The sequence below is a fragment of the Sapajus apella genome, unplaced genomic scaffold (assembly GCF_009761245.1).
Source record: "Sapajus apella isolate SASKATOON/1434 unplaced genomic scaffold, GSC_monkey_1.0 scaffold119, whole genome shotgun sequence".
Taxonomy (NCBI): Eukaryota; Metazoa; Chordata; class Mammalia; order Primates; family Cebidae; genus Sapajus; species Sapajus apella.
Window position 1 is genome coordinate 4,423,612 of NW_022437059.1, and position 22,703 is coordinate 4,446,314.

The window sequence follows — 22,703 nt, forward strand, 5'->3', positions numbered from 1 at the left end:
CACCACACCAGTGTTCACCGCAGGTGTCCACGCTGATTGCCTAAGCCCTTGCCATTGCAGTTGTTACATATTTTTCATATCATACTTTCCAAAAAGGAGATTGCTCCAGGTTGTACACCTGCCTCTAATCATGCTGCTCCCTTCACCAAGAATACCCTCCCACTCATCAAAATATTGAATCCTTATTCAAGGCCCGCCTCAATCCTGCTGCCTTCCTGGGTTCCTCTCTGCTTCCCTAACCACAGTCATCTCCCCTCAGCTCTGCACTTTCCTCATCTGTCTCATGGGACGCTTGGCAAAGCTGGCCTTACATTATTGGTTTACGCCTGCACCCGACTCCCCAGCTAGACAGGGTGCTCCTCCAGGACCAGGTCTAGCTTATCTTTGTGTTTCCCCAGATTACCTGTCATGATGCTTGGCATGGTTTAACCCATACGGCCAAAGAGTTGCTAAGTCTGTCACATGTCTTATATAATATTTATCAAATGAATGAATAAATGAATGCTTGAAAGGAAGGAGGAAGGAAGGGTGGAATGGAAACCACCCCCCCGGCCCCAAGGGAAGATAGGAAAAAACAATCTCCCTCAGTTCTCTAGGCCTCATCTAATGCAGGCAGCAAGCAGGCTGGGGCCTTGCAGCAAAGCAAGAGAGAGGTGGGGTTGGCACACTTTTATCAACGCTGTACCATGCGTTCCAGAACCCACAGCTGGCCACACGCTATACTGCATGCTTCCCCAAGAATATGAGAAGTTGGACCCTCCCCCCGGGCCTGCCAGGCAACAGCCTACGCCCACCTCAGACAGCAGCTCTGACAGCAACACCACAGCAACTGAGGAGGATGACGACAGGCCTGAGATGCACATGCCCATCAATGGGAGAGACAGGGTGTATGACGAGGTCCCCCAGGAGGGTGCCGGACACGACTCAGCCCCAGAGGCCGAAGCAGACTCTGATCTCGTCATTCCATGTGCCACAGAAGTTGAGTCTGTGGCTGGAGAGAACACAGTGTATGCACAAGTGTCCTTCAACTTACAGGTGCGCCCTTCTGATCAACACACTGTCATTCTCCTCCCGTGTCTAGGGGCATCCGAGATCATGATGACTAGTTCCTCCAAACTGGGGGGTGGGGCTTGGAAATAGGACTAGGGGCAGATGGGCAGGGACTCATGGTTGTGTTCGTGTTTACCAAACTTTGGGATCATGTGGAACGAGGGATTTGTCTCTCCACTCTCATTCTTGGGCCAGTAATAAGGAAGGTGCTGGAACCAGAGGCACTGTCTCCACTGCACTAAGGCAGCTCCCACTCTCTGTGTGAGACGGGAAGCTGGGGGGTGAGGGTAAAACTGAAAAGCTCTCAAGTAGTCATTAGGGCTCATCTGCTGTTGGTCTGTTGCAGGGAAAGACCCCGGCTTCTCAGAAGGAAGAGAGCTCAGCCACAATCTACTTGTCCATACAGAAACCTCAGACGGTGAGAACAACTTTTTCTGTATCCCAAGGCCCACAGAGTGAGGAACTATTTTTTAGACCCTTTGAACTGGAAATCCTAGATTCCCATGGCTGAGGATCTTAAATTCTACCCACTATGCATCCTCCAGATACATTCCATGGTCAACAGAGATGTGTAAACAAATATTCCTGACGTCTGTGTGACCAAAGGCTGAAAATTCTAATTAATTTAATAATATCTCCTGTTGGTTATTTTCAACACTGATCTGAATGACAGGTTATAAACTCAAACAAGGCAGGGTCTTTATGGATTTCTAAATCTATCTCTAACCCTAACCCTCATCTACCTAAATGGCAGCTTCTCAAAACCATCGAAAATTAGCCAACAATTTAACATCAAGAATTTTTGGAAAATATGCCATTACCTACAATACATTGGTTTTATTCTAGCGTTTAAACAATTCCCAGCCTGGGTTACATGGTGAAACTCCATTTTTTAAAAAAATTCAAAAACATTACCCAGGCATGGTGGGGCACACCTGTAGTCCTGGCTACTTAGGACACTGAGGCAGGAGGATTGCTTGAGCCGGGGAGTTTGAGGTTGCAGTGAGCCAAGGTAATGCCACTGAACTCCATCCTAGGTGACAGAGTAAGACCGTGTCTCAAAAAAAAAAAATCCCTTACTGGTAGAATTTACCATTAAATAATCATAATGATAATAATAACTAACTTACTTTAATATAAAGTTTTACAGATACAATACATTGACACACGTTCTCCTCTGATCTTTGTAATACCTCTAGAAAAGTGTTGTCATCCACATTTTATAGGTGAAGAAGCTGAGATTCAAAGAAGTGAATTTTGCATAAAGTCACATAGATAGTAGTTGGAAGTTCCAGTATTGAGAACCATGAGGAGTTTTAAGATAATCCTGAGTAATCTTAAATAATTCACCTTGATCTGACTAACTGTCCACTCCATTTTCACTTTCCTGAAAACATCAGGTCCATCCACACTTTTGCTTTCAAATCTCCCCCAAATTCCCTTCCTGTAACATAGTCAAAAAAAGTTTAAAAAAAAAAAAAACTCTCAGCACGCGTAGTGGCTCGCACCTGTAATCTCAACATTTTGGGAGGCGAAGGCAGGTGGATTACCTGAGGTCAGGAGTTCGAGACCAGCCTGGCCAACAAGGTGAAACCCCATCTCTACTAAAACTATAAAAATTAGCTGGGCATGGTGGTGGGAACCTGTAATCCCAGCTACTTGGGAGGCTGAGGCAGAAGAATTGCTTGAACCTGAGAGGTGGAGGTTACAGTGAGCCGAGATGGCACCATTGCCTGGGCACCATTGTTACCCAGCCTGGGCAACAAGAAGGAAATTCCACCTCAAAAAAAAAAAAAAAAAGAAAAGAAAAAACACTATAGTTGAGCCTTGAACAATGCAGGGGTTTAAGGACGCCAACCCCACCCCACCCCATGCAGTCAAAAATCATTATATAACGTCGGCTCTCCATAATTTAACTACTAATAGCCTACTGTTGACCAGAAGCCTTACCAAAGACATAAACATTCGATTAACACATATTTTGCATGTTATACGTATTATATACTGTATTTTTACAATAAAGTAAGCTAGAGAAAATAAATTATTAAGAAAATCATAAGGAAGATAAATATGTTTACTATTCATTAAGTGGAATTGGATCATCATAAAGGTCTTCATCCTCACCTTCACTTTGAGTAGGCTGAGGAGGAAGAGAAAGGGCTGGCCTTGCTCTCTCAAGAGTGGTAGAGGAGGGCCCGGGCGCGGTGGCTCACGCCTGTAATCCCAGCACTTTGGGAGGCCAAGGCGGGTGGATCACGAGGTCAAGAGATCGAGACCATCCTGGTCAACATGGTGAAACCCCGTCTCTACTAAAACTACAAAAAATTAGCTGGGCATGGTGGCGCATGCCTGTAATCCCAGCTACTCAGGAGGCTGAGGCAGGAGAATTGCCTGAACCCAGGAGGCGGAGGTTGCGGTGAGCCGAGATCGTGCCATTGCACTCCAGCCTGGGTAACAAGAGCAAAACTCCGTCTCAAAAAAAAAAAAAAAAAGAGTGGTAGAGGAAAAGAGGTAGAGGAGGTAAAAAGGGAGGCAGAGAGGCAGGCACACTCAGTGTGATGTTTATTGAAAAAAATCCACATATAAGTGGCCATGCAGTTCAAATATATGTTGCATTTCTGTCTAGTGTTCCATTATTGGAACGCTACGCATGTAGGAATTATTTATATCCTACTGCCCAAGGTCATCGCCAAGGTCTGATTTTTCAGTCATGCAAAAATTCAAAAAATTGCAACCTCCTGCAGAAATAGGTTAAGGGTCAACTGTACTTGACTACTTAATAAATGGTATGCACAGTTCCTAAGGGCTTTTTCAGACATTGAAGGCAGGGATATCATTGCACTGTGGTAAAGAGGAAAGGCTTCGTAAAAAAGGAGTATGAATTGGGCCTTAAAAGATGGATAGAATTTGCTCAGTAAACACTTGTTGAAATGTGCAGTATAGTTTAACCATCATCCGCCTCATCCTAGCTTCTAGACAGTAGTCTAATACTTAGCCAGCTAGAGACTTTGCCTTGGAACCTGGGGCCAAATCTGTGCTGTTCACAGCATTCCCAGAACTGCTTTCTACTCTGGCCTGGCCCTTTGCGTTTGGCTCAATACTGGTCAAACTTAAAGTCATGAACGTCAGTCCCTGCTCTGAGTTTCAGAATGACCACCACATGTCTGGTCAGTCCTGAAAGGCACCCACGCTACCCTGGACACTTGAGACCCCTGAAACCACCTCACCTACAGTGTAAGTGGAAATCAATGCATTTCCTGAGCCAGACTCTTGACAAACACATCCCTTGTCTTCAGAATTGTCAGAACCAGGAATTCTGGTTCTGGATCTCTGAAGGCCATTATTGTCTACTTGATCCGGAAATTCTCAAACCTACTTTAGTTGTTTCTGATATACCACTCTGCACAATATCTCAAAGGTTTATGCTATCCCCAAGCTGTTGCTAGTACCTAACCTCCCACTCCTCTGGGTCAGCGCAGAGCTTGTCTGCTCTTTAGAGCATTCCCTGAGCATTCTCAGACAAGGGAGCCTAAGAATCCTTGGAAAAGCTTGGGGTCTAATGGCTGGACAGCTTGGGGTCTAATGGTCTGGACCATTGCTTTGGAACTTAACCTCTGCCATCTAAATTATTTTCATATAAACGTTTGTTTTGTTTCTTCAGCTAGGGCAGAGACTGGAATCATTTGACAGTGGCTTCTGGAGGGCAAGGCCCTTGATTGTCATTTTTGTATCCCCTGGATTTGTTGCACTAAACTGTCTTGTATTGGCCTTGCAGAGAGTCCAGCCCCCCGCCTTTCTCATTAGGAGCCTCCATAAATGCTTGGCATCAGGTTGGTTGATTGTGCCATCCCTGGGCCAGCACACATGACTCTTCCTCTGTAGGGTGGACCAGTCATAGCATGGCCTTGCCTTCCTCTTTCATCAGCCTCACTCTTCCAAGGCTTTATTAACCATATTCTCATGTGGGTTTTTTTGCTCACAGGTGGTACCACCACCACAGCAGGATGATCTTGAGATTCCTGAAAGTCCTACCTATGAAAATTTCACCTGAAAAGGAAAGCAGCTGCTGCCTCTCTCCCGGGATCCAGGGGTTGGAGAGTTGGCTGGACCTCACAGGGTCTGGGGCTCGCAGACAGAAGCACCTCAGATTTTCCTTCAGTGTCTCAGAGATGCCTGGATGTGGCCCTGCACCCTCCTTCTCACACTCAAGGCCTCCCAAACCCGTTAATAATTCTAACATAGGCTCCTTCTTGGAGTTTACGGGCTTCAAATGTCTTTGCCCTATTTATGTCCTCACACATTCAAAGCGTTTCCTCCTTGAAACTCTGCCAAGGCTGGTCAAATGTTGCGGAGGGGCCTGTGCCAGCTGTCCTTTACACCATCCTCTCAACACTGCTGAAATGAACACAAGAGAACTGTCACACATGCCACAAGACGTACGTCAAATCATGCTCACTGCAGTGTTATTCAAAATAAAAGGCAGGAAATAACCTAAACATCCATTCAGTGAGAATCCAGTTACATATACGATTGCATACCCCTGCAATGGCAAACCCTGCCACTCGGAAAGAAAGCAAAGACTAATAGGTGTTAATATGGAAGGGGCTCTAAGACACATTGTGGAGTGGAAAAAAGAAAGTTCAGGACCATGCATATTGTATGCTACCAGCTGGATTAAAAAGAAGTGCATGTTGGCCAGGCACAGTGGCTCACGCCTGTAACCCCAGTACTTTGGGAGGTTGAAGCGGGCAGATCACTCGAGGTCAGGAGTTCAAGACCAGCCTGGCCAACATGGTGAAACTCTGTCTCTAATAAAAATACAAAAAATATTAACTGGACTTGGTGGTGTGTGCCTGTAATCCCAGCTACTCGGGAGGCTGAGGCAGGAGAATCACTTGAACCCGGGAGATGGAAGTTGCAGTGAGCAGAGATCACGCCACTGCACTCCAGCCTTGGCAACAGGGAAAGACTTTGTCTCAAGAAAAAAAAAAGAAAGAAACAAAAGAAAAAATGTACATCTACATGCTTACACAGCCATAGGAAAACTTTGGAAATAAATATAAAACATTAATGGCTGCCTCTAGGGAGACACTGGGAATCTCAAGTTGGGAAAGAGACATTTTTTACTGCACAATTTTTGTACTGCTGGAGTTTTTAAACCACATGTGTGTTTTAAAAACTCTTTCACTATTTCATAAAGGTGCTTAAAATGCCTGTTTCAAATAAGCTTCCCATATTTACCCAACAGAACTTCCCTCCTTATTGCCCAGTCTGGATGCAGAATACCCACAGTATCTCTCTCCAAGACTGTGGCCACAGCCCTCTCCCCTGCCTGTGAGATGCACTATACTTGACTTATATTCAAGATACTCTGGCGTACATTTCTGTTACCATCACCTTGCAGCCCATCTAGGTCATTTAACAATGTACTTCTTCCATCATGCTCTCCTGCGCGTGGGCCTGGAGTCAGTCTGGCTTCTGTCCCCTGCAGTGAGTACTCCCAGGGGTTCAGGCAGTGTTTCATACACAGAAGGAGCTTAATTACTGCTTGTTCATTGACTAACTTGTTGCAGGATAATTATCTTTGTGAGGCATTATTATGGAAGCTCAACAATCAGACACATAACATGATGGTGTTGTACATCTTACATTCCAGAACACAGCATCCTCAAAAGCCCCGGTCCATAGGGTCTCTTCTCCTCCTTAAATAAAGCTGGCCAGTTCAAGATCTATGCAGGACACAGGAAAGACCAGCAGTAGTCAATAGTCAGTGTCCCTGGTGTTCATCTGGACTGTTTCTGACCCCGGTCATTACCTGCTGCCTCTACTCACTGAACTCCTTGATTCTGCCACTCAACCCCCAGTACCTGCCTCAGACCCCCAGACTCCTTCTGAATGTATTTCCCTGGTTTTTAAGCTTCACACTTGCTTTAAGATGTTGTCTGTCCACGCTTCACTCCAGGAGGAAGTCAGCCTGGCCAGCAGCACAGCCTAAGGGAAGAAGGATCCTGCAGGGTGTGAGCAAGCGCATGCCTTGGCTCTCCTTTACAAGGTGGAGTGGCCCCTGGTGTCTGGTACTCTGATGTCCCAGTGTGAACAGGGCTGAGGGACACTGCCAGCTCACCAGGAAGCCAGACCCTCTGCAGCAGTATTCAAACAGACATGTGTTTATGGATGGCCCATAAGTGCCCTTTGGCTGCTATAGAGAACAAAAATGCAGGGTATGGAGAGGATACGCAAATTTAATTTAGGCAAGAAATTCAGGCTGCATCTGCATAATACCACAGTTTTATATGAAACTCACATGTTAGATACAGGGTAGGCAATTGAAGAACCAGGCTCTGTGCAGTATCACCTGTCGGGGTCTCTGAGTACGTCCTCTCACAGTTCACCCTGTCCTGGGCTCAGCCAGAGTCTCAGCCCTGCTCCCCACATCCTTGTTGAAGTGTCTGGCCTGAGCCCAGCATAGTGGCTAGATTCCAACTGCCTCATGTTCAGCCCTCAGCTGTCTGACCCTTCCCTTCAGTGTGCACCATGGGGCACACTCATGAGGACTCAGAGCTTAAATAGAACATGGCTTCTGAGAGGAGTCTTCCTCTGGGAAGCCACTTCTATAAAGAAGCCAAAATGGATTTCTAACAATATGTCTTTGTAAATCAAACATCATGCCATGGACAAAGCTGGTCTCAGCATCCAGTTACCAGATCCACGTGTGCTCTGGGTGATTTCTATACTCAGAGACAGGCTTGCTTTGTATCACCACCCTCCCTTCTGCCCACTCCAGCTGGCTGCTGGCCAGAGGTAAAGGTGTGAGATGCACGGGGAAGGGTTTTTCTCTGCAACTGAGTAAAGCCCAGGCTCTGCCCCCATGCAGAACCTGCCAGCCAGCTTACAGCCAGATAGTCCGGGCTGTCAGAGGAGGGCTGTTTCCTCTCCCACAGAGTCACCATTATCTTTCCTTCCTCTTGCTTTGGAAGATGGGCCTGGGCCTGGGGAAAGTCTAGAAATGCAGTCAATCCAGACTGGGGAGAAAAGAAGACAAGGAACAGCCTGAAAATCAGGTGGAGGGACTCTCAATGCCAATAACACCACTTACATAGCACTTCCTAGACTACAAATACTTGGAATGTGGCCTTTTGTGAACAACCTAACCTCTCCACCATTCATGTCTGATCTGTAAATTGGAAGATATTATTTAACAGCCTTGCTCTTAGAATGGCTGTTAGACATCATTTTCAAAACAAAATATAGAATGAGAACAAATTTCCATATCCTCTCCAGAGTAGGAACTGTTCTATAGAGACTCCTGTACCATCATCTACTGTGCCAATTCCCAAAGCAGATGCTGAGAAAAGTAAGAATCACTGCAGCAGCTAGGAATACACGTCAAAGTTCTCCAGCTCTTTGCGGCTCAGTCGAGCAGGGTTCCGCGCTTTAGGGTGACTCACTCTAATCTGCAAAAGAAAAGGAAAAACTTCAGGCCCTCCCACTGGGAGGTCTTTATAACAATCCTGTGGGAGATGAATTATTGCCATCCCCATTTTATGAATTTTAAAAATGAAGCTCAGAGTGGTAAAACAAATTACTCAGAGTCCATGAGCAGTGGGAAGTGCAGGAGGAACTTGAATTCTTCTGGCACCAATTCCAGTGCTCTCTTAATCGCAGATGCTTTTTCATGACCTCCCAAACTGCCTGGGTCTACACAGTGCCCGCTATGACCCTATGCTGTCTAGCTGGCTTCAGTGTTGGGTGATAGCCAGGAATGTTGGAAAGTGCCAGGAATCCCAGCAGGCAGCCACCTACCCCTCCCTTGTGACCAATGGCAGCAGCTTTATTGGACCACAGGTGGGGAGGCTCAGGTGTAGCATGAGGCTAATGGGTAGAGAGGGGGTTGGGGGATGCTTTCCATGCCTTAATTTCTTTGAGTATAAACAGAAAGTCTAATTATACCTATCTTGTAGCATTCTGTGAGGATTAAATGAAATTATCCATGTGAAGACACTGGCAGGCTACATTATCCATAATAAACCCCCAAGAAATGTTGACTCCCTCCTTTCCAGTCCCCAAATGCCCTGATGGGAACAAATTCAGCCACCAGGCTCAGTGGTCGTCTTTGAACAGTGTCCACCCCTTCCGAAGATTAAGATCACCTATGTCCTGGAATGGCTCCCAAAGACTTGCTAATTTTAGAAAATGGTTTAGAGTCCTTTATCTTCCCCTCTCTGACCCCTCCCCCAACCACTCTTGGAAAGCAGAGATGTTTGTGTCCTACAGCCGGGGAACGAGCTTGGAGACAGCCCTAATTTAGAACCCAAGCTGCCCAATAACTTCATATCTAAACACACGATATGATCTTGGGATAGGCTCTCATTCTCCTTGGTCTTTAGTGTCTTCATCTCTAAAACAAAGACTTGCATTAGAGGATCTCTAAATTCCCTACAACACTGAGACTGTGTGGATGACATTTTCCTAAGCATACTCTTTCATGGCTAGACTTCAGGGCTGCGCCACAGACACCAAACCCATTGAGGAGTTCCAGATCTTACCTCTTCATGCACAGTTCTATTGAAGGAAGGGCTGTGGTTCCTCTTCCTGGATCCAGACTAGAAATTCAGAGGGTAAAGAATGTTTAACTTCAAGGTAAGCGCTCTCCCACTCCTAAGTGATGTGAGAGGTCCCAAAAGAGACTCAGAGCCTGGAAAAATTCTGAGGTACTCTCAGCCGGAAAATGAATAGAATCTCTCACCCCAGAAGCAAACAATGGTGTATGTGATATCCAGAAGAGACACAATATATACATTATTTGCCTATAATATGATATTTCTGAAGCAAAATCAGAATTTAGTGTTCCATACCCACATACACCTAAAACCCATGCATATATGTGTGTGCGTATATATATGCATACATATACATATACACACACACATTCCCAGAGCGTACGCACACACATACACATATCCCTCGAGCAATCCTAATGCAAATGCTGCCCCAAACCACGTATCTCTTCAACGCATAGCATACACACACCCCTAATGTAAACAATTCAGGCATATAAATAAATAATTGCCAACCCAAGGACACTAGACTTCAGAGGCACATTCAGCAGCACATAGAGTTTTGGTGCCTGAGAACATCTATATGGCCTGATACTGTAGCATACAATTAAAAATAAATCTCTCTCATGATGGGATCCAAGTAGGCTGAATGTCTTATTGGAAGGAGATTGAATGAAAAGTCTGAAAATCTGTCCTAAACCCTTCAAACCTGTGGTCCCTGATCTGCATGGGCTTCCACAGTCGTGTGGACTCCCAACTTCCCATGCCACCACGTTAAGGCGTTCTGGCTTCATACTGTGGCTCCAGCCTTGGGAACACCACTCCTCCCATCCTCTTCTACGCCAGAGAAAAACAATGACCACAGTTTCCAGGTTACCCAGCTCTGGTTCCGAGTACAAACAGAGCTGTGAGCTCAGCCTGGAGGAGGATTGCAGTACACCAGGAGGGGGTGCCCCATTCTAGAGCCCTCTAGCAGCAGGTGACTGACTGGCCAGAACCTCTGTCCGGTCCCTGAAGGTCAGCATTGTGTCTCTCTAGATGCGGTGCATTCCTCCTGCTCCAGGTAATATGCGCTGCTTTGCAAAGCCCTCCAGTATCTCTCACCATAGCCTCGGCTGACCTACTAAGTGCCCTATAGTCTCTCTGCGCAAAGCACCTCCTTTCTGTCTCTGATTGTCCTTTATCTCCCACCAAAACTCCAGAAAACTCATCTAATCTACTGTTCTCTTAGTCTAGAAGCTGTTATTTTTCTCCAGAGAGACCCAGAAAAGCATTTCTCATTGGCCCATTGACATTTAAATACAGTCATTTAACAGAAGCTACTCAGATACACACAATGAAGAACAGCTGGCTAGGATGTGCACACACGCTCTCTGCAAACACATGCAAAATACACATCTGCATCAACACACCCCACCACCACCACAGGAAAAGACTCACCTTCCTGGAAGGCTGAACTAATGAATATAATGTACATGCAGGTTCTTGTGATGTGGAAGTAGAAGTCTAATGAGAAGAGAAATAAAACCATTTCAGAAGCACAGATCCACCATAACCCTATGAAAGTTATCTCTTCCATCCCTCCACCCTAAGCCTGCCCAGATGGAAGCTTCAAGTGTTGGTGAAAGAGCCCTGGACCAGCCAGGTCAGACAACCTGAGTGCTAATCTCGCTGTCTCATTAATGATAGCTACTGCTTGTTGAGTATTTATTTTATATGGGTATTCTCCTCTAACTCTTTCTCTTTTTTTTTTTTTTGAAACAGAGTCTCACTCTATGGCCCGTGCTGGAGTCCAAGGGCATGATCTCAGCTCACTGCAACCTCTGACTCCTGGGTTCAAGTGATTCTACTGCCTCAGCCTCCTGAGTAGCTGGGATTACAGGCACCCAACACCATGCCCGGCTAATTTTTGTATTTTTAGTGGAGACGGGGGTTCACCATGTTGGCCAGGTTGGTTTCAAACTACTGACCTTGTGATCCGTCCACCTCAGCCTCCCAAAGTGCTGGGATTACGGGCATGAGCTACCATGCCTGGGGTCTCCTCTAACTCTTTTAACACTCCTATAAAATAGGAATGATCATAACTTGCCCCATGCCACAAATGAGGCTCCAAAAAGATAAATAGCCAAGTCACACAGTGTGTACACAGTAGAAGCAGAATTCAAACCCAAGACTCTCCAGGGCTCTTTCCTCAACACCTCAGTGCTTCTCTTTGACAACTTGCCTTGTTTCCCTGGACCTGAATCAAGTGTCTAAATCAGGTAACCATCCTCCTTTTAAGATGCTCCAAAGGAGGTCTCTCATTCTCACAACACCATAGTCTGAGAGGATCCCTTTCTTGCACTGATTCAAATTCCTCTCGTTGGAGTTCAATGTAGCTACAACCAGAGAACTGGCGGATGTCAATTTCTCTTATAATCAGATTTTCTTTGCCCCACAGCTCAGCCACCAAACTGAAGATGGTGCTGTTTCAGGTCTCAATTTTTTTTTTAAGCCATTTTTATCAGAAAGTGTTTTATTACTGGCCACCAGGAGGCAGTGTTTCCCTTGGGAACGATGTCCCAGCCTGGGCTATCAATGTCATTTTAGCCATCAACATTAGAGGATGTTTCTCCAGTTTATGGATGAATTTCTGCAATCCCACAATATTAGAGGTGGAGTATGAAGAAGGGCAATGGAGACTCAAAAACCCTTTGGCTCAGCTCTGCCACTACCTAGCTATGTGGCCTTGAGATATCAGTTGGCCTGAGTCTCAGTTTCCTCATTGTGATATGGAATGTAGACCACATCTATAGTATGAGAACTATTTCACGATGCTGTTATGTGAGGTATAGTAAGAAAATATGGCCAGGTGCAGTAGTGCACACCTGTAGTCCGAGCTACCCCAGGAGGCTGAGGTGGGAGGATCACTTAAGGCTGGGAATTCAAGGCTGTTCAAGGCTGTAGTAATCTATGGTTCTACCACTGTACTTAGCCTAGTAGACAGAATGAGACCCTGTCTCGTGATGGCTGCACCAAAATCTCCCAAATCACTGCTTAAGAACTTACCCATGTAACCAAATACCACCTGTTCCCAAAAAACCTATGGAAATAAGTTTGGGCACCATGGCTCATGCCTGTAACCCCAGTACTTTGGGAGGCTGAGGCAGGCAGATCACAAGGTCAGGAGTTCGAGACCAGCCTGGCCAACATGGTGAAAGCCCATCTCTACTAAAAAAAAAAAAAAATAGAAAAAATTAGCTAGGCATGGTGGCACATGCCTGCAATCCCAGCTACTTGGAAGGCTGAGACTGGAGAATCACTTGAATCCAGGAAGCAGAAGTTGCGGTGAGCTGAGATTGTGCCATTGGACTCCAGCATGAGTGACAGAGCAAGACTCCTTCTCAAGAAAAAAATAATAATATAAACAAATAAAGAGACCTTGTCTGTAAACAATAAATTTTTTTAAAGAAGAAAAGAAAATGGACATTATTGCTAAGTCATAAGATAAAAGTGACCAACCAATACAGATTCATCCTTTCCTGAAACCGAATATAATAGGGAATAGGGATAAAAAGTATAATGTTGCCAAGTATCAGAAGCAGCAGGGCAAGAAAGCAGACATCGAGTCCCCTAACCAGGTTTCTGCTCCCATAGACTTTATCTGGGCCAGACCTTGTGCCAGGCACAGAAGAAGGAATGCCCACATCAGGCTTCCCAGCTGTGTTAAGACGCTCTAGAACCACACTGATCTTTTCCAATAATGTGTGAATGCAGTTGAACCCAAGGTGTCTTCTGGATTCCAGGAGCACGACGATCTTCTTCTGCCACGCAAAGGTGTGAGTTTTGTGGGGGAGCATTAGGAAGCCCCAGAGATAGGTATGGAATGGACTAGAGAAAGCAGAGGGGTACCTGGGACTGGATCATAGAGTAGATGGAGGTCCCCTCTCCGAGAAAAGTCTGACCTTGCATCTGCACAAGAAAGAGAAATGGGGTAACATGAGTAGGCATCTGGGTCTGTGCAGATTTAGACTGAGCAGGGGAAAACGGCACAAAGAAGAGAGGCTTGCAGGAGGCTGGGAGAGAGGTGGCAGGACTGAGCAGAGTCATTGACCCTCCCAGGATGGGGAGAGGCAGGAAGAAGAGCAGTCTGCAGTGAAGCTGTTAGTATCAGGAGCAAGGAACCACCCAGGTGTGAAGGATCCCAGCAACCCTGCCCAAAGAGAATGCTGTCACTTCCTTTCCTTAAGCTTAGAAACCTTCCTTGCAGAGCTCTGAGTTGGGCTGTTATCTGAGCCTTACCTCAGAGCACTGAAATTCAGGTTTAAACATTTCAAAGACCAAACACAGTTAAGCCTTCTCTAGATCATCTTTAAGGCCACCTTGCCCTTGACTTCAAGCCAGTCCCCTGGGGAGGTACAGCGCTGGGTGCAGCCTTCAACCCAAGGGCCAAAGCAGGGAGCAGCTCTTTCTGCTTCCCTTTCCTTGTTCCTGCCCCTTAGGAAATCAGTGGTGGAGGTATTTCATGCTGCTGGCCACTTCTCAGTGAGCATATTGCTAGTTTGAGCTCTAATGGGAGCCAGTGGAGGCCAGCAGGGTTCATCAGGCAAGGTGCAAGCTACACTCCTGAAAGCAAGAAGAAGCCAAGAGGAGCAGAGAACTGTCAGCTGTCCTTAGAGGCTGGAGAGTCATGAGCATCTGTCATGGGCATCTGACCATGTCAATAACTTTGTGTTTTAAAATACTTTTCTCTCCTGTCCAGACTCATGTGAAGTGTTTCTGGAAATATCAGAGCTGGGTCTCAAAGTGAGACCTCCAAATTGGAACCTGAGACAATAGAGAGAGAGCTGAGGCCAGACAGGGAGGAACTCTGGAGTCAGAAGTCAGCTAATAGGCCTGAATCCCCAGAGGTTTATTTTGCTCTAAGTCGTTTTTCCCCCATGGTCTCCTAATCTCAAGCCATCTTCTTTTTTGGAAAAAAAAAAAAAAAAGAGAGAGAGAGATTATTTTTAGCAGGCACCCGGGCATCATTTGCTCTGGGTAGATTCACATGCCCTCAGGTATTTGTACCAGAGTTTTGTAGCAGTGAGAGAAACAAAGTCTCCTTTTATTTTTCACATCCAAATAGCCACTGCTAGGAGGAAAAGGGAAAAAAAAAAAAAAACAAAACAGGCGTAGGAAGCTGCCCTAACTGCCTCTGAACCCAGACCTGGGAGAGGATGCTTGTCTGCTCCGCGAGGCCGTACAGGGCCTCACGCACATGGCCAGGGCGGAAGAGCTCCCCGACACGTGCTTCCTGCGTGGTGCTGGGTCTCCACAGCAGAGGGCCAGGGGCAGTGCAAAGAAGGCACTTCCGCCCCACTTCACCACCCCTTCCTGCCAGCAGTTCTGTGGGCCCCATCAGAGCTTCCCCTGGGCCTGTCACCACATCCTGCCCTGAGCAGGACACAGCAGCAGGGCCATCTGCTGCCCCTCTGCAATTGCCTCCTCTCCTAATTCTTAGATGACAGGTGGAATTGGCCACTGCCACAGAGAGCTGGCGAGAGGCTCCTGGAGGAGTACACGCAGGCTGGTGGGCTTTGTGCCAGGCTGGTTACGCTCCCTAGTACCTCAGCCACACTCGGGCCTCTTCTTTCAAAAAGTTGTGAATGCAGCCCAGTGAGCCAGCTACAAAACTGTTATTATGCTTTCGTTGGTCGCACTTCCCAGCCTGGGTCACCATAAAGGGACTCAAGAAAGTAAGCCCTGACTCATTAGGAAAAAGAATTTGTAATCTGACAACAAATACCGCAGCAGCACTCTGCCTCTGCCATTGATTTCTGTTGGGCACCATCCCTTCTCAGCAGGTGCAATTCTGCACCAACATGCCCCTTCAGCCTCCCTTTCATCTTCTCTGCTCCTTTTGTTTCCTCTTTTCCTCCATCACCACAACTAGGAAGCAGGTGGAGAAAAGGTAGACGGGGAAGGGCTGAGGGTCACATCAAGAGGACAATTGTGCAGTCATTTTTGTCCCTCAGCTCTGAATAACCGTCATTGAAAGAGCATTTTCCAGGCCAGTTGAGAGAGACCCCAGCCCCCAGGACGCCATACTTGATTCCTCCTGGTTTTCCGTTCCTTGACATCTTCATAAATTGTCAAAAACTCCTTGGTACTGGTCTCTGAGGGATGAGGAAAACAAAGAGCAGAGCTGCAGAAACCTCCAGAAAGGCTTTTGCTTCTAACAGGTCCCACCTCCACCCCAAATGGCAAAACCTTAAGAAAGGTTCCAGAAAGGAGGCAGGTTAGTGCTCTTCCCAGGAAACCCAAAGAGCACAGAGGTGGCAACTGAACCGCCCCTGCCACCGCCTCCTCCCAAACCAGCTGCCTGCAGGGAAATCTGCGCATTGGGGATCAGAAGGCACGAACTGGGAGAGAGAGCCTAGAAGCCTGCTTGCCTTCCCCCACCACGTACACGCATATACCGAAGCTCGCTCAGGAACGGGAGATGCTGTGCTCCAGACACATCCCACTGGACGCAGGACCAAGTCACAGGATCCGCGGCCCCGAGCAGCAGCACCACCCCAAGGACCTTCCACTCACCTGACGGCTTCCCCTTCTTCTTTCTCCTCCACACACAGAAGCAGGCAAGGGTGCCAAGCAATAGCGTGCTTAGAATCACAACGATCACCAAAAAAGGCCAAAATCTGAATTCTGAGGAATACAGAAGGCATGAGGACTGAGCGTCAGCTCACTGTCTTCTTCCTTCTCACCGGCCTGCGGGGGCTGTCTCAAAACCCATTCTTTCTGTGGTGTAGCTGATCGCCTCACGCTCTGTGAACTCACCGTCAAGGTTTTCTCTTTGCTTGGTTGGGTAACCTCTTCTGAGTGATGCCAAGAGCATGGACATTAATATCAGACAGGCCTGGCTCAAATCCTAACTCTGTGAGCTCTGCACTATTTATTTAATCTCTCTGGGTCTCTCAAAGAGCCTCTCAGATTTTCTTACCTGTAAAAGGGGATAATGTTATCTACCTATAGGGGTTAATCACATGATCTAATACAGCTGGCCTTCCAAAGTTTAGAGTTCCACAACTGTGGATTCAATGAATTGTGAATCCAGAATACTCAGGGAAAAGAAATTGCATCTGAATACATAGAGACTTTTTTCCCTAATCAATATTGTCATTATTCCCTAACCAATACAGTATAACAACTATTTAAATAGCATTTACATTGTATTAGGCATGACAATTAATCTAGAGATGATTTAAGTAAGGTAGACAGGAAGATGTGCATAGGTTATATGCAAATACTGCACCTGTTTATGCCAGGGACTTAAACATCTGTGGATTTTGGCATCTGTGGTTGGGGGTGGGTGCTGGAACCAATTCCCCATGGATACTGAAGGACATGTAAAGCATCTAACACAACAGATGTTTCATTTATCCATTCATTTGCTTTTAACTCAAAAAATATTCATTGTACAGGCAAGTTTTCCAACTCACTTTTCCACTACTCCTGCCTTCATAGCTCTTCCTCATTTGAACTTCTACCTAAAACATTTGTGTCACACAGGTAGCCTGATGTATAATCCAGCCAACAAGAGAAAGGGAAAGGAGTTAAGTGTTCCAGGTACTGACAAGGCTCTTTACAAACATCGTCTTGTTTACTCTTAACAGCAGTCCTGTGAGGTACCTATTATCATCCCATTTTACCCAACGGGGAAAGAAATTGAGGCTCAAGGATGTTCATGAATCAATGAATCTGCTAGAGATCACAGAATTTCTTCTTCCTCTTTTTCTTTTTTTTTTAAATAAAGACAGGATTACACCATGTTGCCCATACTGGGACTCAAACACCTATGCTCAAGTGATCCACCTGCCTCCCAAAGTGCCAGGATTACAGGCATGAGCCACCACACCTGACCTCTAAGAGAGCACAGAGCTTCTATGAATGATGAAGCCAGTGTCCTTGTCACTACACATTACCTCAGTCTTTCAGTCTTGTTTCTTTTTTTTTTTTGAGACAGAGTCTTGCACCGCTGCCTGTGCTGGGGTGCAGTGGCACAATCTTGGCTCACTGCAATCTCCACCTCCTGGGTGCAAGCAATTCTCCTGACTCAGCTTTCTGACTAGCTTGGATTACAGGCACCTGCCACCATGCCCAGCTAATTGCTTGTATTTTTTGTAGAAACTGGGTTTCACTATGTTGGCCAGACTGGTCTCGAACTCCTGACCTTGTGATCCGCCCACCTTGGCCTCCCAAAGTGCTGGGATTACAGGCGTGAGCCACTGAGCCTGGCCTGCCTCAATCTTGTTTGTTTTTTGTCCACAAACACTTATTTTTGTTGCCCCAATTCGGCTATAAGTTCCTTACGAATGAGAGCTGTATGCTTTTTTTTTAATTTTTTCCTATAATGCCCATGTTGCTGGCCCAAGAAGTCTCTGTTTATCTAATAAAAAGTTGTGCAAAGTTAATGCAGGTAACTCTTAGGATGAGCATAAGCAACCCAACAACTCATCCAGGTAACCCTGGGATCACCATGATGCTCCCACTCCAGGCTACTGCTGCATGGTGTGGTTACCTCTCGAACTATGTGGCTTGGGGAAAGTTATCACTCAAGAGACGAGAACAGTTCTCCATCAGCCTCTCCCAGGAAGAAAATTATGTTCAAGCCATTGCAGGACTGTCACTCACCCAACAATTATGCTTTCCCTCTGCAGAGGAAACATTTGCATCTCCCAGAAAGAAATACAGCTAACTTTTTTTTTTTCCAGAGTAGGATAGGCCTGGCTTTAGAGGAACCATGTGCCTGGAGGCCAGGACTGCCCTGGGAAGGGCTACGAGGCACTGGGAGAGGAGACCAATGGATTTTATCTCATACCACATCTGTCTTGAGCGTGAGCCTGGTTGTGGGGTACAAACCTTCAGCCCCTGTTATAGCCCAGTGTGCTCCACTTACCCTGACGGGCATTCTGACAACCTTGAGTGAGATTCAGGGTGCGGCTTTCCCAGCTAACAGGGTTGCTGACATTGCAGGTATATGTGTGCAGACCATCAACGTCAACCTCTTCCAGGTAGGTGAGGTTCCCTGCTGTCTGGATCAGCTTGCTCCCTCTGTACCAAGCATAGGTCACATTGCCATCCCTGGAGACCAAGCAGGACAGAGCCACTTGGCACCTCCCACTGTCCAGGATCTTCCCCCGCCCCTGTAGGCGGGGCTTCTCAACTGTATCTGGAAGCAGAGATTCTGATCAGAAAGGCATTGGAAATACAGAAATTAGAGGCCTATGGGAATCAGGGAGGGCAGTATGAGCAGTCCTGGAGACTCACCAAATACAGAAACCTGGAACGCGGCTCTCAGAACTTGTCCAGACGTATAGGTGGCCTCTAGGCAGTAGAAGCCACTGTCCTGCGGCTGAGCTGCCTTGATGAGAAGAGTCGGGCTCTCAATTTCAAAATGGAATCTATCGTTGGAAGCACTGAAAGTCAAGCCATTCTCCCACTTAAATATCTGATTAAATTCCTCACGTGAGGGCAGTCGCATCTTCCATTGAACATTTTCAACCTTCATCTGTGTACTGTTCGGTTGTAACTGAAGATGCTCTCCCGAGATGCTAACCACATGGTCAGCTGGAATTTGGCATTCTAGGAAAGAGAACCCAAGCTGAAGGTAGCGGGAGGAGTGTCAGGCCTGAGCAACGTGTGCAGCTGGATGTGACTTCCCTTAAGCCAATAGGGTAGGGATGAGTATGAGGAGCCCAAAGCCTAGGAGAACCAGAGCCTGGATTTAACTTAAAGTGAATCCCCTCCATCTGCCTCCTCTTTTCCCCAAGCTCTAAGCCCCTAGTCTGAAGGATCCTACAGACCAATAGCTAAAAACTTGAGTACTTAGTATGTGACAAGCAGGATTCACACTTTATACATTTTAACTGTTTAACTTAACAATGACCCTTATCCCCATTTTATGGGTGAGGAAACTGAGTTAGAAAGAACTTAAGTAACTGACTTAAATTACACAGTGAGAATGATGAGCCTGAAACCTAGTCCTTTTGGTGTTATGTTTTTGTTTTCTTTTGTTTCGTTTTTTAGAGACAGGGTCTCATTCTGTCACCCAGGCTGAAGCGCAGTGGCAGAGTCACAGCTCACTGCAGCCTTGAACTCCTGGGCTTGAGGTGATCCTCCCACCTCAACCTCCCTAGTGGCTGGTACTACAGGTGCACGCCACTGTACCCAGCTTACTTGTTTACTCTTTGTAAAGACAGCAGTTTGGCTTCAGAAGGTGAATTCTTAACCACAACGTTATAAATACCACATCTAATGTGACTCCTTCCAAATAGTGCTGAGGCAACTACTAATGGCAGGTAGTGACTGTCAGAAATTCGGAATGGTCAGGCCCAGGAAGACTAACCCTACAAGCTGAACTCACAGCCCCTCAGCTGTACTCTCAGAGAGCCAAACTCATAATCCCCTCTCATGTACTTGGCACATTGGATTGTCATCATTACTCATTAATGTTTCCAGTTTTCCAGAGGTCAGAAAGTCTCCACAAGGATTTCTTCCTGGAAAACAACTGTAAAAATAAAACTAGACTTCCTAGGCAGATCCCAGCACTTCCCTCTCAAGGGATCAAGATGAGAGCTAAACGAATATGGGGGCGTGACAACCTAGAGCAATTCAGTGCAGTCAGTGTACAAAACTGGAAGTTCCTATAGCCATTTTTAGCAAGGACGCTATGTGGCATGGCCCAGCAGATGCAGGAAATTAAAAAGTGTCTGGGTGAGTTGAGGAGGGCCGGGGAGGGTTTGGAGGAGAGAATAGGAGATGGGGAGAGTTTTACAAGTGGCTCTGTTAAAATGGAGGCCATTAAGAAGACAGCAATGGAGAGAGCGGGGTTTTCAGATGTCCAATGCATTATAAATACACTCTCCCCAAGCCACAGCTTCACCCTGGCATTTCTCAGGAGACTAAGTAAATAATTAAAGGACTTGTAATACTATTTGTTTGATGAAATATGTTTCTTTGATCTTGATGCTCCTAAGAGCAAAACACATGGGGTTCCCATTTATATTTCTATAACTTATACTGGCTCTGCCCATTAGCAAACCAAAAGCTTCTCAAAAGCAGGGACTGTGCAGTGCATCTCTGTGTCTCCATCTCCCATGGTCCCAGCACTATTTATGAGAGCAAGTCAACTTGCCAAGTATGGCACAAAGATCCTGAGAACAAAAGTGAATGGAAAAAATCATTACTAAACCTACAAAAAGGATATATACTGTCCTCATCGATTATTCAGTCCTTACTGAGTCCAAATCTAATCCAGTCCCTGAAGAGGCAGGGCCTCTTCATGTATAAGACATGGTTCCTGACACAGAGAGTTTGTGATCTGGAAATAAAACATACTTTCATTCTACAGCGCGCCCTTAATGGTCGAGATAAAGAAGCATCTAAGGAATTCTAATTATGTAATAAAAATCCAGGTTAAGACACGCTAACCAATCCTCCCACTAAAAATAACTGGAAGAAAAATGGACAACATATAAAAGCACATTGTTAAAGTTATCAGGAGAGTTTATAAAGCAGTGAAAAACTATGGGGCCAGAGTTGGGGAAAACTAAATTCCCTTCACAAAATAAACAACTTAGCTGACATTTCAGCAAAAATAATAAAAAGCAGAAGATGATGCGGTGATTTTTTTTCCATAGCTTATTGGGGTTCAGGTGGTGTTTGGTTACATGAGTAAGTTCTTTAGCGGTGATTTGTGAGATCTTATATACTGCCCATCACCTGAGCAGTATACACTGTACCCTATTTATAGTCTTTTATCCCTCACCTCGCTCCCACCCCAAGTCTCCAAAGTTCATTATATCATTCTTAAGCCTTTGCGTCCTCATAGCTAAGCTCCCACATATCAGTGAAAACATACCATGTTTGATTTTCCAAGGAATGATATCTTTATAGTGCTGAAAGAAAATAACTGCCTACCTAGAATTTTATACCAGTGAAAAAGTACTTCAAAAATCAAGGCAGGGCATGGTGGCTCACGCCTGTAATCCCAGCACTTTGGAAGGCCAAAGCAGGCTAATCACTTGAGGTCAGGAGTTCGAGACCAGCCTGGCCAACATGACAAAGCCCCATCTCAACTAAAAATACAAAAATTAGCTGGGTGTAATGGTACATGCTACTCGGGAGGCTGAGGCACAAGAATCACCTGAACCCAGGAAGTCAAGGCTTCAGTGAGCTGAGATGGTGCCACTGCCCTCCTACCTGGGCAACAGAGTGAGACTCTGTCTCAAAAAAAACAAAAACAAAAAAAAATTTTTTTAATGGACCTTAAATAAAGACATTTTTAGAAAAAATAAAAACTGAAAGAATTTGTCACAAGGAGGCCTGCAGGAAAAGAAATATCAAAGGTTGTTCTTTAGATATTAAAAAAAAAAAAAGGAAACTCAGGCAAAAGTGAAGAGCAATAGAAACAGATGTAATTTGTGACAATAAAAGTGTGGGGGGTAGAGCTGTTTAGGAGTTTTTAATACTATTGAGTCTGAATTGGTATTAATTCAAACTATATTGTTGAAGGTGTTCATTGTAGTAGCTGTGGTAACCACTGAGAAAATAACCAAATGTACAGAAAAAGAAATGAGAAGGGAATCAAAATGATGCAGCCAAAAAATATCAATTAAATGCAAAAGAAGGCAGTTACAGAGAAAATGAGGAACAAAAAAGACATAAGATGCATAGAAAACATATAGAAATAGGGAGCGGGGGAAGGTGGCCAACTAGGAACAGCTCAGGATTGCAGCTCGCAGTGAAAGTGCAGAGGGTGAGTGGACGCCGCATTTCCAGACGGATTTTTATTGCCCGCAGACCAGGAGATTCCCAGGCGGAGGAGCCCCACGGGTCGCCAGCGCGGCTGCTTCGGCCCCCGCGGCCTTTCCGCCGAGGTTCTCAGTACAAAATACACTGGTCCGGGTGCCCTCTTAGCTGGCAATTGGAGCCCTGAGACGGCAGAGTTGCCCATTCATCTGAAATAGCGAGCCAGGCCAGGATATTCCTAGGCAGAAAAGCCACCAGGAATCTCAGCGCCGCTGTTTCAGCGGCTCAGTGAGTCGTGGCACGGAGATCCCGGCGCCTTTT

At 46.0% G+C, this 22,703-nt stretch overlaps 2 protein-coding genes across 7 annotated transcripts in view; one reads left to right on the plus strand and one right to left on the minus strand.

Annotated features, from left to right (window-relative positions):
• LY9 (lymphocyte antigen 9) overlaps positions 1 to 5,731 on the plus strand; it is a 30,426-nt gene extending 24,695 nt beyond the window's left edge. For 3 of the 4 annotated variants that reach the window (XM_032260810.1, XM_032260808.1, XM_032260809.1), the window contains 3 exons: positions 698 to 1,035; positions 1,397 to 1,468; positions 5,033 to 5,731. In XM_032260810.1, coding sequence (XP_032116701.1) covers positions 698 to 1,035; positions 1,397 to 1,468; positions 5,033 to 5,101 — 479 coding nt within the window. In that variant the 3' untranslated portion in view covers positions 5,102 to 5,731. The remainder of the gene's footprint in view (positions 1 to 697; positions 1,036 to 1,396; positions 1,469 to 5,032) is intronic. The other variant, XM_032260811.1, reaches the window with a different exon arrangement.
• A 1,543-nt stretch (positions 5,732 to 7,274) lies between these two features.
• The window catches only part of CD244 (CD244 molecule), a 30,424-nt gene continuing 14,995 nt past the window's right edge, over positions 7,275 to 22,703 (minus strand). Inside the window, exons 2-9 of one of the 3 annotated variants that reach the window (XM_032260915.1) lie at positions 18,900 to 19,214; positions 18,529 to 18,816; positions 16,167 to 16,277; positions 15,678 to 15,745; positions 13,500 to 13,559; positions 11,049 to 11,114; positions 9,597 to 9,653; positions 7,275 to 8,504 (exon numbers count right to left, since the gene is read on the minus strand). In XM_032260915.1, the coding sequence (XP_032116806.1) occupies positions 8,424 to 8,504; positions 9,597 to 9,653; positions 11,049 to 11,114; positions 13,500 to 13,559; positions 15,678 to 15,745; positions 16,167 to 16,277; positions 18,529 to 18,816; positions 18,900 to 19,214 (1,046 nt within the window). In that variant the 3' untranslated portion in view covers positions 7,275 to 8,423. The remainder of the gene's footprint in view (positions 8,505 to 9,596; positions 9,654 to 11,048; positions 11,115 to 13,499; positions 13,560 to 15,677; positions 15,746 to 16,166; positions 16,278 to 18,528; positions 18,817 to 18,899; positions 19,215 to 22,703) is intronic. The other 2 variants (XM_032260916.1, XM_032260914.1) reach the window with 2 other exon arrangements.